This window comes from Macrosteles quadrilineatus, unplaced genomic scaffold (genome assembly GCF_028750875.1).
Source record: "Macrosteles quadrilineatus isolate MER2022 unplaced genomic scaffold, UCM_ALF_1.0 Scaffold_2__2_contigs__length_208266976, whole genome shotgun sequence".
NCBI classification, from domain to species: Eukaryota; Metazoa; Arthropoda; class Insecta; order Hemiptera; family Cicadellidae; genus Macrosteles; species Macrosteles quadrilineatus.
Window position 1 is genome coordinate 206,381,674 of NW_026542595.1, and position 15,112 is coordinate 206,396,785.

The 15,112-nt window shown below is 35.1% G+C and overlaps 1 protein-coding gene across 3 annotated transcripts in view; it reads left to right on the forward strand.

The window, feature by feature from the left end:
- The window catches only part of LOC128985999 (protein numb-like), a 113,512-nt gene extending 106,932 nt beyond the window's left edge, over positions 1-6,580 (forward strand). For 2 of the 3 annotated variants that reach the window (XM_054406048.1, XM_054406046.1), the window contains 5 exons: positions 82-209; positions 2,631-2,691; positions 3,584-3,810; positions 4,640-4,727; positions 5,567-6,580. In XM_054406048.1, the coding sequence (XP_054262023.1) occupies positions 82-209; positions 2,631-2,691; positions 3,584-3,810; positions 4,640-4,727; positions 5,567-5,757 (695 nt within the window). In that variant the 3' untranslated portion in view covers positions 5,758-6,580. The remainder of the gene's footprint in view (positions 1-81; positions 210-2,630; positions 2,692-3,583; positions 3,811-4,639; positions 4,728-5,566) is intronic. The other variant, XM_054406047.1, reaches the window with a different exon arrangement.
- The last annotated feature ends 8,532 nt before the right edge of the window (positions 6,581-15,112 follow it).

Here is a 15,112-nt window from a genome sequence, read left to right on the forward strand (position 1 = left end):
ATGTGTCAACAGCTGTCTCAGGGACTGTCAATGTTACTATGTTTTGTCAGTGGTGGTTGATAATGTTGTGTTATGTTACAGTCAGTCCCATACCTGAAGTGTCACCACACAGTGACAAAGCAGACCCTGTCAGTGCCATGTGTCAACAGCTGTCTCAGGGACTGTCAATGTTATCCAACAATGATGACTTCCTTAGTTCTCTCAACAAGGTGCGTTGTATTAGCATATTCAATAATCACTGCTAACAAAAATTGTTGAGCGAGGAACTGCTCCAAATGGGATAACTACAAAAGCCACTGATTTAAAAGAAATTTTTAGGGTACTGTCTTTCATAACAGTGCCTGATCCTGGACGTTCCTATGGTGCAATGCCTTAAAACACATTATTCTCGAAGCAGTACCTGCCTTGACATTGTACTTCTTTCGTTGCAGTGCCTGCCTTGTCGTTGCATTCTTTTTAGAGCAACCCTGCCTTGGCCTTTTAGGCCCTGGCCACACGAGGCGAATTTAAGCCGCGCGGCTTATCTTCGCGCGAAGTTAAGCCGCGCGAAGTGCCTGGCCACACGGGGCGGATGAACCGCTTCCTGTTGGGTTTTCCCAGTATCAGTACTCTGTTAAATAGTTCAGTCCACTCTTTTTAGTCATGGACAAAACACTTATGTTAGTTTGTGTATTAGTAGCTTGTGGTGATCTGGAACCAAATATTAAATAAATCATTTGATCCATCCCTTCATAACAGAAAACCCATTTTTTGTGTTCCAAACCTTTTACGTGCACATGCGAAACCATAGTTCGGAGTTTGTATGTATCAAACATTGTTTGAACACCACACAACCGGTAATAAACAATCAAAACAAACTCATAAAACCACTGGAAATGTCCGAAGAATATCTCCGATAAGCGCGGCTACCGCGCGGTCGAACCGTATCGTGTGGCCACTCTCATAAGACTGCATGTGTCATCCCCTCCAACGCGGCTTAACTTCGCGCGGTCGGGGGACGACATGTCGCGGCTCAACCGCACATGCGGCTAAACTTCGCCTCGTGTGGCCACTCTCATTTGATTCAATGTGTTGTCGAACCCCTTAACTTCGCGCGGCTTAACTTCGCGCGGTTAAACCGCCTCGTGTGGCCGGGGCCTTATTCTTTTCGGTGAAGTGCCTGCCTCAGTTGTATGGTATCCATTTTGGAGCAGTGCCTGCATTAGTCATATTCTTTTCAAAGCAATGCCTGCCATGGTCATATCCTTTTTCGGAGCAGTGCCTTCCATGGCCATATCCTTTTGGGAGCAGTGCTTTATCCTTTCATTCCTTTTGCAGCAGGACCTTAACCATGTATTGTTTTCGGAGCTGTGCCTTTTGAAGGAGTGCTTATCGGAGCAATGTTACGCTCAGTAAAAATTATTCCAATAGAAAACCTGAAAGTTATCACTTATCGAAGCCTGATTTTGACATTGCATAAATGGGTTAAAATATTGACTGCTGGCGCGAGAGTTTTTTTGGTAACGGAATTCACTGCATTGCATCATCATGTAATCTTGAATTGCTTAGTGTAAGGTGATGTAAGTGCAAGGGATATTTTTGCACCAGCTGCACTTTTCTTTGCTCTTTTGTGACCTGAGGTTGTAGTTTGTTTAGCATTCACTAAACCATTTACCACTTCTTTTCTGAAATAATCTATTTTTCTAAACTAATTATTTTTGGTAGGCGTATCCAGCCCTTTTGTCATAGATTCCCCCTGCAGTAGTTATTATCAAGGACCTGTTAGCCTGTTACTCTTTTAGTGCTGCAACTTGTACAACTTTGTTAATAAAAAGTGGAATGCACTACATGTTATACTGAGGCTATTTGCTAGTTATAACAAAACATAAAATATTATTGCACTCATCTTATGGGACGACGTTCTTGCTCACAGCTGCAGTCAGCCATTACACAATTAATTTTAAAAGTTTACTGGGTCCAAAGATTACTCCCCCCTCTCTTGTCCCTAACAACGATTCTCAACCTAACATAATGGTAATGGTATAGTGACAAATCTGCTGCCAAGCAAACAAAAACAGATTATTTATTAAGCATGCATTAGCCTAAATTCAGTGTTTTGTTTGGGGAGGTGAGCACAAGATTATAAAGTTCTATAATTTGAATTAAAAATACATAGTTTTTTTTTTATTATTATTAAGATGGTAATGGTAATTGGCCGGCCTCTTTTGGCATCTTCATGAGCCCCAAATTCTCTATACCACTGGTCTGTTGCCCATTTAAATAAATATATCTCGTTTTCATACCAAAAGCAGAATCGAATCATCCGAAAACATTTGACAAATATATATATGGTTGGGAATCGTATTTTAAAGCTGTAGTCCACCAGTCAAATTTTAGTAATATTCACAGACATTTCCAAACTAGTACCAAATCTTGCCAACTATCTCACAAATTATCTTTGATCATATTTGTGAATAGGATCTTAACACTAAATGTTTTACTACTCTCAGTAGACTCCTACTAATTGGTTGCAAATCAATCATTGTTCTTTACTTAAGTGTGAACCTCAAAATATTTGCCCACCCGTGGGTTTTTTTGTAGCCATTAAGCTGTTAATTTGTCTTTTTTTTCAATATTACTTTTTGTTTCAGCAGCCGCCAGTGTCAGACAGTGTTGCAAAAAATCTGTTTCCAACCAGTTCTACCACACCGGGTATGTCATAATCTTCTGAGTTGTTATTATAATAGGAAATCAAAATGATAAGTTAAATGAAAATATTTAGTTAAATATGTATTTAGATTGTAATTTTAACCTAGCTTTATTACAGTACTCTCTCTTACACATAAACCTAGGGATCAGACCCTGTCTCAACCGTAAAAGTCTAAGGCCGGTTTCACACGAGCCACAAACATGCCACAATCGTCGGCAGAAACGCACCACTGGCAGCGGTCAATCGCGTGGGACCTTTCAGATGGCAAAAGCATGATTCCGCAATTTCCTTTAGTTTATCGCCATTTCATACCGCACCTCCCTGAAATAAACCAAAACACCAGTCCGCTTGGAAAGACTACGAGTGCAGTTCAGTGCTACAATGGACGATGAAGAAGGCTTATTTTTTATAATGCTTCTTCGTGTGATACGACGTCATAGAGTAATTATTTGAGTTATCTTTACATTCTTGGTCCCACAACACTGGCCTACACCCTACTTCTACGATAAAACGGTCTGTGTCAAAGTCAGACATAACTTATTGTTATAAAAGTAAAAAAAAAAATCAGGAAAAAACAGGTTGACTGGTTGTTTTGACTGTCTGAGTGGCAATGCCGCGTTCCAATGTTAAGTGAATGGGGCTCTTCTTTTCTGCGTCAGATTGTGATTCTTGCGCGACAAGCGCGCCACAACAGTCAGAAGCGGCGTTCCACGATTGTCGGGCGTTTTATAGCTCGTGTGAAACCGGCCTAAGGTTACGGTCACACTAGTCGCTGCGGCCTGGTCACTGTATAAAATCACACAGTGTTTGCTGAAAATTGTCAATCTACATAAAAATGGTTTTTTCACTAATAATTAATGCAAGGTGTGACACAACTATTTATATTTTTTTCAGACTTGAAAGCGAACATGAGCGCCCACAATGACTCAATCCTGTCATCAATAGACACGCTGAAGCTACAGAACTACAACAACAATGTGAACAACGTGACTAACAACGCCACCCCTGCCACTGTGTGGTCACCCCCGACAGCTCTGACGCCCCCCGCCACCCCTCCTCTGCCAGCCTCACCACTCCCCCCCGTACGCAACCTGCCTCGCCCAGACCAGTGGCTAGGAAAGGTGAGATTATCAGCTGATTTTGTTACAAATGGACCTTTCAAGAAACAAATAACACTAATATCACCTCACATCTGTCAAACAATTCTCTTTGCTAAAGCATTCCAGCAAACCAGACATAGGGACCTACATCATCAAACAACATACAGTAGACTCCCTCTTAGTCTGTATAACTGTTTTTTTTTTTTTTTTTTTTTTTTTTTTTAAACCGACGCCCCCAAAAACCCGTTAAGATAGATTGTTTGAATGCATACTGTATACAGTATTTGTCTTAAATTTAGGAGAGCACTGTATTTATACACGTGATCACTGGTCTCAAATCTTTCCCACGAGAACAGTCGTTTCAGTAACGCCCACTTCCTGCCGATCTAGTCCGGTAAACTGATGTCTGGTTAAAAGGTATCCGGATAAGAGGGAGTCTACTGTACATGCATCAGACTTCACCTGTCCAATCCACAAGTGAACACCCACATGAAGACAACCCTCCTTATAAATTAACTGCAAATTGTAACCTCTCCAGAACACCTTAAGCAAGATACCAGTCCGATCTAAAACAAAAACAAAAACAGGCTACTCCATTTGCCAGAAATTATTTTGGGGGAAAACAAAGATACAAACATAATGTATTTTTATAAACATCCGTACAACAACATCCTTGAAACAAACTAACAAACACACAAACTTTCAGCTTTATAATACAAACTTTTAGCTTTATATTATTCCCCTAATTAGTATGATTGTTGTCATAGTTAAATCATGCTATGAGAAAATGTGTAAACTGTCCAAATATGTTCTATGGCCCACAACTTGATGAACATTTCTCTTGTGACAGGTGGCAGCAGTGACTCTCTCTGGCAACTCCCCCGCTATGAGCAGACGAACACCGATGTTGTCTCATCATCTTCGTGCACATTCTCTCGGTAAACACCCTGACCACTTAGTCTTATAATAATCCATTTGTAGGGATTCTGTAATGTATATTTATTTACGTGTGTATTTTAAAACAGGTTGAATGCTTTGGTGTATGTCCTTTGCAACTATCGATCACTGAAATCACTTAACTTTACCAATCACAGAAATTACTAAAATTTAAGTCTTACTTTTTTACAAAGACTACAGAAATAAAATATTTATAAACCACCTCTTTGTTCTTCATCTAAATTTAATACACAAGAGTTTTCCTTCTATGATATTTTACCTATAATAACACACAGATAAAATGCCATTTAGGTCCTTGTTCATAGATTTACTTTTGTAGATACATTACCAGATGTTATTGTTCAGTGGATTTAGCAGAGCAGGAATGATTAAAGTGTTAATGAGCTGTTTTGGGTACTGTTTACATGTGTGACAGTGATTTCCATGCAGTAGCAGGAACATGATTTAGGCCCATTCAGTGAAGCAAAAATAATTTGAATGTTAAAGGTTCAATTCCAACCAAGATGGATCTGGACTCAGATTCCATTTTTCATCGGGCTACCATTAATGATGGCCAAAGGTCGACATTAGATAGTTACAAGATCAGGATTTGAAAATTCCTTACAAAAAAACTAGAAAATGACAATGGGTCTATATAAACAGAAAATGAAAAAAAGTAATGGATTACTGTTTAAACTATGCCTTAACCTTTTTCTGAGTTATAAGCACTAAACTGTTACCATTTGATATAAGACGATAACATAGAGCTTATGTCTATTGGAATGTTCTTCAATTGTTACTATTAACCAACAGCACTAAAAGTTTTGTTTTGAATCCACAGGGTCGGCTGAATCATATTACTCGCATCAAAATACAAACGGCACAACAGACCCTTTTGACGCTGAGTGGGCAGCTATAGCGTCGAGAAACGGCCAATCACAGCACAGCACTAATCCCTTCCTGACCAACAGCCCCACGAACGGAGCTACGCCGACGACCGCACCTGTTAAAGCTTTCCAAGTACAGATGTGAGGGCAGGCCTACAGGCATTAGACATGTAGCTACTTGTGTTATCGGTTTTCCGCTCGATCGTTTCATTTTAAGCTTCCAAGGTATGAAATTTCACAGTTGTGTATGGTTGATGAAATGTTTCTAATTAAATAGAAAAGATTTTACCTTAAGTTTTGCGCAGGTACTATTCTTTTACTTTTTCAACACAATTTAAAAGTACTTAATTTCATTCCCTAAGTTATGTATAAAATGAAATGGAAATTAAAAAATAAAACTTTTAAAGTTGAAATGTTATATTTGAACAACGGCTTGTATGTCTTAAGGACAGATTGTTATTTAGTCAGTAAGTTGTAGATTGTAAAAGACGAGAATGTTGTGAGTTAACAGATAAATCTAACGATGTTGGTAACTAAGATTTTCACTTTGTTATCTATTGATATTTAACTAAAAATTTTAGTATGTTGTTATTATAGTACTCTATTCCAAATTCACTTTTCAGTGTGGCTTTTGCATTATGTGTTTTTTTTTAGGTATTTACTGTTACCGATCTTATTGTTGTAAAGCTTCAAATAACTGCTGTAATAGCTGTTTTGTTCTGAACAAATTTTGAATGCATTATTTATTTGAACAAGTTGTTAAACCAGACCTTATAGCATTATACCTCAATAGCTTGCTCTGCAATATTTTCATTCAAATCTAGCAGAAAATTAGTTTCTTCCCATTTAAGCTATACTTAAATTTGAATTTGGCAGAGTACAATATAAGTAACAAATTGAGATACATATCATGTATATTGGAGGTGCTTTCGGTCCAGAAATACATTAGAAATTTTGAACTTATTAAATTATTTTAGTTTTCATTATGACTGCCATTTATTTATATTTAAGTTTAATTATTTTGACCTAGATACCAGGTATATTCTTATACTTTTATACTATATTAAAACTACTAAATACTCCTAGTCTTAAGTCCGACTATATAAATTGTGGTACTTAAAAATACAGTAATGTATTAATTTGCCAAAGTAAAACATATGCAGTTTTTATTTTCACTATACAAATCAGTCTCATTTCTAGTTGGTTTTATATTTATACGTAAAAATAATGTTATTTGTATATTAATTGGGGGTTTAAGTGAGTGTTTTCAAAATTTGCTTCAAATTAAATGATATTCCCCTCTAACTAAGATTGTTGAAAAATACTCTAATCTAAAATATGGTGCCTAAATCGTCATGTAGTCTTGTCTGCTAGCGAATCTTCTTTGATAAGAAAAGTAGAGCTTTTGAAGCCAACATTTTGAAAAAAAGAACGTCGTTTATCTTACCGTGTCTGAAAGCATGATCATACAACCAAAACCATCAATGTCGTATACACTACATTCCTCGTAGTTTAGGAAAGCATTTAAATTGACAATTTAGTGAATGAATTTAGTACTTAAATACAATTTTGTTATTAGTGTTTGGTGTATTAAAGTAATTTGTGATAATGTAAACTATTGTATATTTTTTATAAGGAAACTCTGTTGGATTTAAAATGTATAAATATTTTATTTAGTTCGCTAATAACTAGGATTTAAGTTTTTATTTGTAACGTAACGAATCCACTTAAACTTACGATAGAATTTATTAATCAGTTGTTGATGTGATATTTATATTTTACAGATGTGTGTACCACAGAGATACATAAGTGGTACTTAAAGCTTTGTTTATTTTCAATGTTTTCATTTCAGTCAAATCCGTCTTATCTTTGACCAGCGAAATGAATATTGTAGATACAGAACTTGTCTACTGACTTCACTACTAAAATTTGCCAAAAAAGGCTGCTTTCCAATTAATGGATTCAGTTACAGTGTCAATACTTTAGGAAAACCTTGGGAAAAATTGTGTAATGATCTGGAAAAGCAATTTCATCCTCTGGCATACATTGTAAACAAGTAGTGAAATAGAATCAGCCAAAAAGTAAAAACCCATATCAATTCAACTGGAATGTCTAAGACAAACAATAGCGAGTTTTCCTTTTTACTAGTTATAAATATTAATCTAATGCCAGGTTACTCAAAACTGTAATTCAAAATTAATTGAAGTCTATGTTGTTTGGTCGGATAAGAAAGGTTTATTTTATTCTAAACAACTGCACAGTATTTTAGACAGTATACTGTAAGTGTAACAATAGTTTATACATTTTACGTTTTACATCCATTAAGTTTAAGCTTATATGTTAAAGTTTACAAATTGAATGTCGCTAGTTTGAGTTTGTTATTCAGGGTATAATCACTGCTTAAATTGACTGTCCTTAAAAACCCCCACCTTATCTTCAGGCAAATTACTTGGATGTAGTAATAATGAATAATTAAGTGTCTACAGATACTATACAGAGCTGTGTTTTAAAGATAACAAAAGCCAAAGAAATCGTGTGTAGTAATTATGTTAAAAGTTAAAAGGTATCAGAAGTGGATTAACTGTGAAAGAAGCTGATTGTTATCTTTCAAACACAAAAAATATTGCTTGAAATTTTGAGTTCAGTTTTAATAGTTTTTGTTACATCAAGAATTTAAATACTTATTTCCTAAGTAATTTTTAACCACAACAAACAACATGTAGCATTTAATTTGCGCTTTCAAACCCAAAACCAGATCTAGTGAAACCTTTTAATTCCATTCGGTTAAATGTCATAGTAAGCTTGCTCACTCTAACTTAAATTTGTCAAATATTACATGATTTTGTATATATATGGTAAATGTTATTATATCGTCAGTATTCTTTTTGTAAATATTATTTTCTTGTATAGTTTATAGTTTTTCTTCAGCTCTTTGTTACATATTTAACATAATTTGTAAACTTCTAAATTTTTAATTGTCAAAATACACATGGCCTCTCAGCTCACTTTTATAAATTGCTCACACTTTTTTAAATGTAATATTTTATGGGAATTCTGCATTTTTATATTTTTTTAAAATGCTTTAGTTATAAAAAGATACAAGGAAACATGACTTATTTTATAAGTTTTTATTTCAGTTTGCATATTTTAAAATTCCACAACTAAAAACTTATAATTTATCTTTTTATGTCTCTTATACTCTTAAACACCTTATACTCTTATTTACCTCCGAAAAACGTTAAAACAACTTAACAAATGTTGAAATTATTGACAGTTAGTAATTAAATGTGTGTGATTGCAAAGCAATATCTCTTATTTTCATGCCAACAATAATAATATTCCAGACTTTTTGTATTTTGTTTAATAATTTCAATAAAATATAGTTTAAAATTGTTAACTAAAAAGAATTGTGACACCAATTCTACATCTTTTGATTGTATATTCTAGAAAATTTTGATCTTACAATGATGCAAAAAATCAAAATATTCAGTGAAATATTGGTTTAATCAGTATATAAAATCTTAGCCACTCTATTATGTCCACACTTATTTCGCATTAGAACTAATGCTACATTCTGGAAGAAGCAACATCCGTTTAAAAAAAGGAATTCTCGACACCCAAAAAGTCTGTCTATTTATGAATCAAAATTGTTTATAAGATTTTAGGTTAACTTATAAAGATTAGAAAATTAGTTTTATTGTTAAATACTTTTATTTCCATTTACATAAAGGTATTTTTTTTACTGTTTGATAAGAAATGCATATTATTTTCCCAGTTTGCAAGTACTGTAATAAATAACAATGGAATTTTAATTGTATAATATTAGCAACCTTTAAATGAAACTGTTTCACTACACTGACTTTATGCGCAACATAAAACTCATAGAAATTTAATTAATACATTCAATTTAATTATAGAAGTGTGGATACAAGGCACTTACAAATTTTTACCAAAAATAACTAAATAAAATCCTGGAAAATACTTGCTTCAGCTTATTTGCACAAATACCTAATTTTTTTAATTATAATTTTCGTGTATGTACTTAATTTTTTGTACAAGTGGTTTACCGTACAGTATATTTTTTTGTACTTAGTTTTAAAAGTATTAAAGAGGAAATATAATTTTTGTGGCATTTCCATGTAATTTTGTCAATAAAACTGTATATAATTATTACAATGTATATGAATGTTTATTTATTTCGAAATAATAGCGATTTAACCCTTTGTGCTATGTGGCCAATATATGGGACACAAGATAAACAAACCGAACTATAAACTTCTACTCACAACTATGTACCTATGTAATTAAATATTAAATATTAAAGCTATTAACCTTAGAGAAAAATTGTGAACTACAGCTAGTACGTTTCCTTGCTTAATCTGACAGTGTCATCACCTATCGGCGACAATGTTATCATGGTAATTTGCAATGCAAGTTGGTAAAGAGGATCACGTAAAATCAGTGGACTGCCATGGTATGTATGGCATTTTGTGAGTTGCATCTCAAATTGGGCATTTTGTTTATTTCAACCTATCATACATGTAATGTGTGTGCGATTCCAAAAAAAAAGTTAATACGAAATTGGGATTTTATCTTCTTAAGATGGATGAAAAACATTTTGAAATTCTGTATGCAAAACATCAGTGGCGCTAAGAGCCCGCAGGCTCCCACGCAAGTTTGTTCACCGGGCCCTACCAATAATCTTTAAAAACATTATCACAGGTATTTCCGGCAAAAAAAAGTGCAATTTTGCTTAGCATGACATTTTCCGAGGCACCGAGGCGTCATCATCGTCTTCCATGATCGGGGCAAAACAGTGAATAATTCCCGTAGTCATGGAAACATTATCATAGTCTACCGAGCTTGCAACCAAATCTAGGACATCATCGTCTCCCATGTTTGCAGCCCAATCCCTAATATCACCCGCAGTGAAGGAAACATCATTTTTTTCCGGCAAAACCCTAGATATATCTCTTGTGGAATAAGAAACGTCATCATCGTCTTCTACGATAACATCATAATCTAGAATATTTTGAGGTCAAGGAAACATTTAAATCGTCTTCCACTGTAGTAGCAAAATCCTGAATGTCTCCTGCGGTTGTGTGGACATCATTATCGCTTTCCGCAATCACATCAAAATATTGAAAATCTCCTGCGGCCGCGAACACACCATCATCTTCACCCGCGGGGAAATGTTCTCGTCGATATTCGCAATCGCGGCAAAAGCTGTTAATCTTGTGAGCGTGATCTTTGCCGAGATAAAAGCTTTTACTTTTTAATGGGTTTTAATAGGGATGTTGCGATACCACTGTCTTTCCGATATTTGGTATCGATACCGTATCGCAAAAAAGTATCGATACCGGCTCAGTATCGGAACTAAAGTATCGATACCGTGAGTATCGGATCCATTCGATACCAGTGACGTCATATTCTGATTCACTGATCGTCGATTAAAGTTCACTCGTGTTTTTTTAGTGTGGCCTTGGTTCCAGTACAGTGCAGCCAATATAGGATTCGAATTCAAGCTGTTAAAAAACTACCTAAATATGTAAAACATAAATAAAATTAACCAAACATAGCGAACCTTCGTTTTCAATTTTACCTTTAAGTAAAAGTTCAAGTAGGCCTAAGCTTACCTTATGTTCTAGGACTATATAATTTATCTTTTCAATAGACAATGTTATTATATTACCAACGTACAACATTCGTGTTATCAGTCTAAATTTAAAAAAAAGTTTTTTTAGTTAAATAACTTTAATCTTTCGAGTTAATTGTTAAATATAGTCCCTGGTTTAATTTTATTTGCCTAACACAACGTTGCTAACATTGACTTGTAATAAAAATAACTCTGCAACCAAACCCTTAAGTTGTATCATTGACTAAATATACGTCTGTAGATATAGGCTACATATTCAATGGTTTTACTTATAGTTATGTAAAGTTCTATGAATGAATAGTGAATCATAATGTACTCAAACCACATATCAGACAAGCTAGATTAAAAAAAAAAAATTATTTGGGTTAAAGTTTGTTTCTTTTTTGGTTCACTGTTGCTCCCGCCTTGAAAAAAAACCGCTCAGAAGGCACGAGCGTGGCCATTTTACTCAGATTTGTCAGAATTTACCTTCCGATACTTACGATACGATACTGGCCTCTTGGTATCGATACCAAGTAAATATCGGAACAACCGATACCGATACGATACCAGCAGTATCGCAATAAAAGTATCGATACCTACTGGTATCGATAGTATCGCAACATCCCTAGGTTTTAAGTATTGAGAAAATCGGCTCACGCTCGATTTTCTGCCTTCGTGCTTGCTCAAAACCAGGCTCTGCTCGGATCTAAGATTGACTGTCACACAGTCATTCAACCTGCATGGACTGATGACAATTCTTTTACTTAGGTTGGTAGAGAATTTCTATCAATTGGTCAAGTAGTATCAGTTTAGCTGTTAAACTACTTGTCCTAGCACTCTTACTGATTTTAACAAATTTTTGTCATAAAAAACGTATGCAGGGTTGGTACGGTCAGGGAAAACCTGGAAATGTCAGGGAATTTTGTTGGGTCTGGAAAAGTGAGGGAATTTTGGAAAAAATCTAGAATTTCTCTTGAAAGACTACATTTTTTAAAGATATGCTACATTTTGCATCTACGTCTCAATACTTGGTCAAAAACATCGATTTAACAAAAACATCGGGAACCTACCATCGATATAAAAAACATCGAACATCGACAGATATTCTATCATCACCCTCTGATTACTGGCTTTAATTGAACGCACCGAGCTCCCAGTAGTGTTTCTACATGACCAAAAGAATATAATCCCGGTCACTAGGTTAAGAAATCCCGTTTAATCCCTTAAGATTTTTTATGTTAAATTCTGAGTGTTAAATTAGACATATTGTGTTTAAATAGTTGTTTTAACATTGCTATTATATTTTGTTAAGGTAATTTTTTCGATTGGGGTTAGTTTTTTTTTTTGTTATAGCCAAAACTCCTTTTTTATCCCACATCCCCTTCAAATCCCGCTCATGCTCTAAAAATCCTGTTTTTGAGATAATAATCCCACGTATGGAAACACGGCTAGTACCGCGATCCGCGGAAGGATAGGCCTACATTCATCGTTTCAATTTCAATACAATACTGAATACAATTCCTCATTGAATTTATACCAATACTGATTCAACCTTTAATAAACTAAAAAAAAAACTGCACTTGTAGGAGTTTATAAAAAAAAATGTATTCTGTTGAAACATTTAATAGTTTGGTTTGGTACTACTTTTTGTCTCCGGTACAAGCATGGTAGTTATTTTTCCAATATCACATGTTTCTTCCGATATAAGCCGATGATATCGCAAGCAAAATATCGATATATATATCAGTATCAGAAGCGCCTATCGTCTATCTGCTAGTGTCAAGTCAAGGCCAAGTAGAACATAAAGTGTGAGGTTAAGTTAGTTGGTACTCTTAATTTTCCAGATTCCAGATGTTTAATTCTTTTCTTATTGGTTTTAAGGAGTAAACTATTTAGGCCTACATTTGTTCTAATAATTCAAAATTCTTAATTCTGACTATTCGATATCGTCTTACGGTATACCTGGAAAAAGTATAATATCAGTCTGGAAAACCTGGAAAAGTCAGGGAATTTCATTTTTCAAAATCAGTACCAATCCTGGTATGGTAATTCTGATATAAGTATTGATAGGGGGCCCGGTTGGCGGAGCCTGTCACACCATCGCGGGCCCGGGTCTTGGTAAAATATTCCAAAAAATCCCGGTCATGGCTCGAAGGTGCCCGGCCCTCCTAGCTATCGCCGCCGCTGCAAAATATATACAGGGAATATATTTAACATAATTAGTTAAAATGAGGAGGTACATGACCCCTCTTATTTGTAAACATCAGTGGCGATTCTGAGACTTTGTCAAGGGGGGTCTACAGAGTATGGTTTGGGGGTGTGGGACAAAAAGGGAGTTCAGTGTAAAAAGATTTGGTTATTTTTTTTTTTTACTTTCTAACGCCTTTTTAAACGTCTAGAACTGTCTACAAAAAGTCTGTTAGGTTTTAAGATGAAATGTATGTTTCAATTTATTATTCCACGTTCCAATCTCCCCCTTTAGAATCACAATTTGTAAATATTGAATAAATTAACTTAAGTAGGTAGCCGAGAGAAGATATTTCACAAATAAATCTATAAAAAAAACCTAAAAAATTTTAGGAATGTTAAATAATTGTATGGGGTAAAGTTTTTTAAGTGACACTACTCTACTATATATGAGACCCAATTGGTGTTTCTAGACCACCGTCTGTCTGCATGATAGCTGCTAGACCAATCACAGCCAATGTGTATGCCCTACTTTACTACCACAAAAGCATCATTTCTCTAGCGTACTCTGATTACTGGAATTGAAACTGAACAAACCGTTGTGATTTCACTTGGTGATTTGTGGTTATTTTCTTAGCAAATCAAGACTCATTTATTAAATCCTGAGTTGTTCCTATTTACATGATTTTACTCCTATAGAGAAACATTTGTATTATCATAGGGTTGTGTTGTGTTTAGATTTTTATAAAATCCTTATCGATTGGTAGTACAGTAATGATCTGTTACGTCTGGGGGACGTACCTGTCAATGACATTTGGACAAAGAAACATCTGGTCTAGGTTTAGTTAGAGCGCTAGACTACCGTCCTGTAGGTCCGGGGTTCAAACCCTCAACCAACAACAGTTTTTAGCTATTAGAAGCCTATTTATGATTCATACATCATGCTCTATAAATTACAGCATTTTAAAACGTTTTATTTAAATCTAGTAATAGTTTTTGAAATAAAGTATCAGCATTGAGCTCATTGTTGACACTAATTTTCTTAACTCCTGCTAATCTTTTAAATTTAAAAAAATCGGTTTTTCTTTTGCCAGTTCGCTTGGCTCTTCTGCCCGACCGATTTTCATGATTGAGGTCTCAAATTGAAGGTATGCACGCACAGATTTGCCATCAAACATCGGCATAAATGTATCTATAATCCCACTCGACATATACGTAAACGAAATTTGCTCCCCATGTATTTCTTATGGGAGTTAAATTTGGGTTTTCTTTTCCAAGTTCTTTTGGCTCTTCTACCAGACCGATTTTCATTATTGAGGTCTCAAATTGAAGGTAAGCACGTACAGATTTGCCATCAAGCATCGGCATAAATGTATCTATAATCCCACTCGACATATACGTAAACAAAATTTGCTCCCCATTTATTTCTTATGGGAGTTAAATTTGGTTTCTCTTTGCCGAGTTGGTTTAGCTCTTCTACCCGACCGATTTTCATGATTAAGGTCTCAAATTGAAGGTAAGCACGCACAGATTTTCCATCAAGCATCGGCATAAATGTATCTATAATCCCACTCGGCATATTCATAAATGAAATTTGCTCTCCATGTATTTCTTATGGGAGTCAAATTTGGTTTCTCTTTGCCGAGTTCGTTTAGCTCTTCTACCCGACCGATTT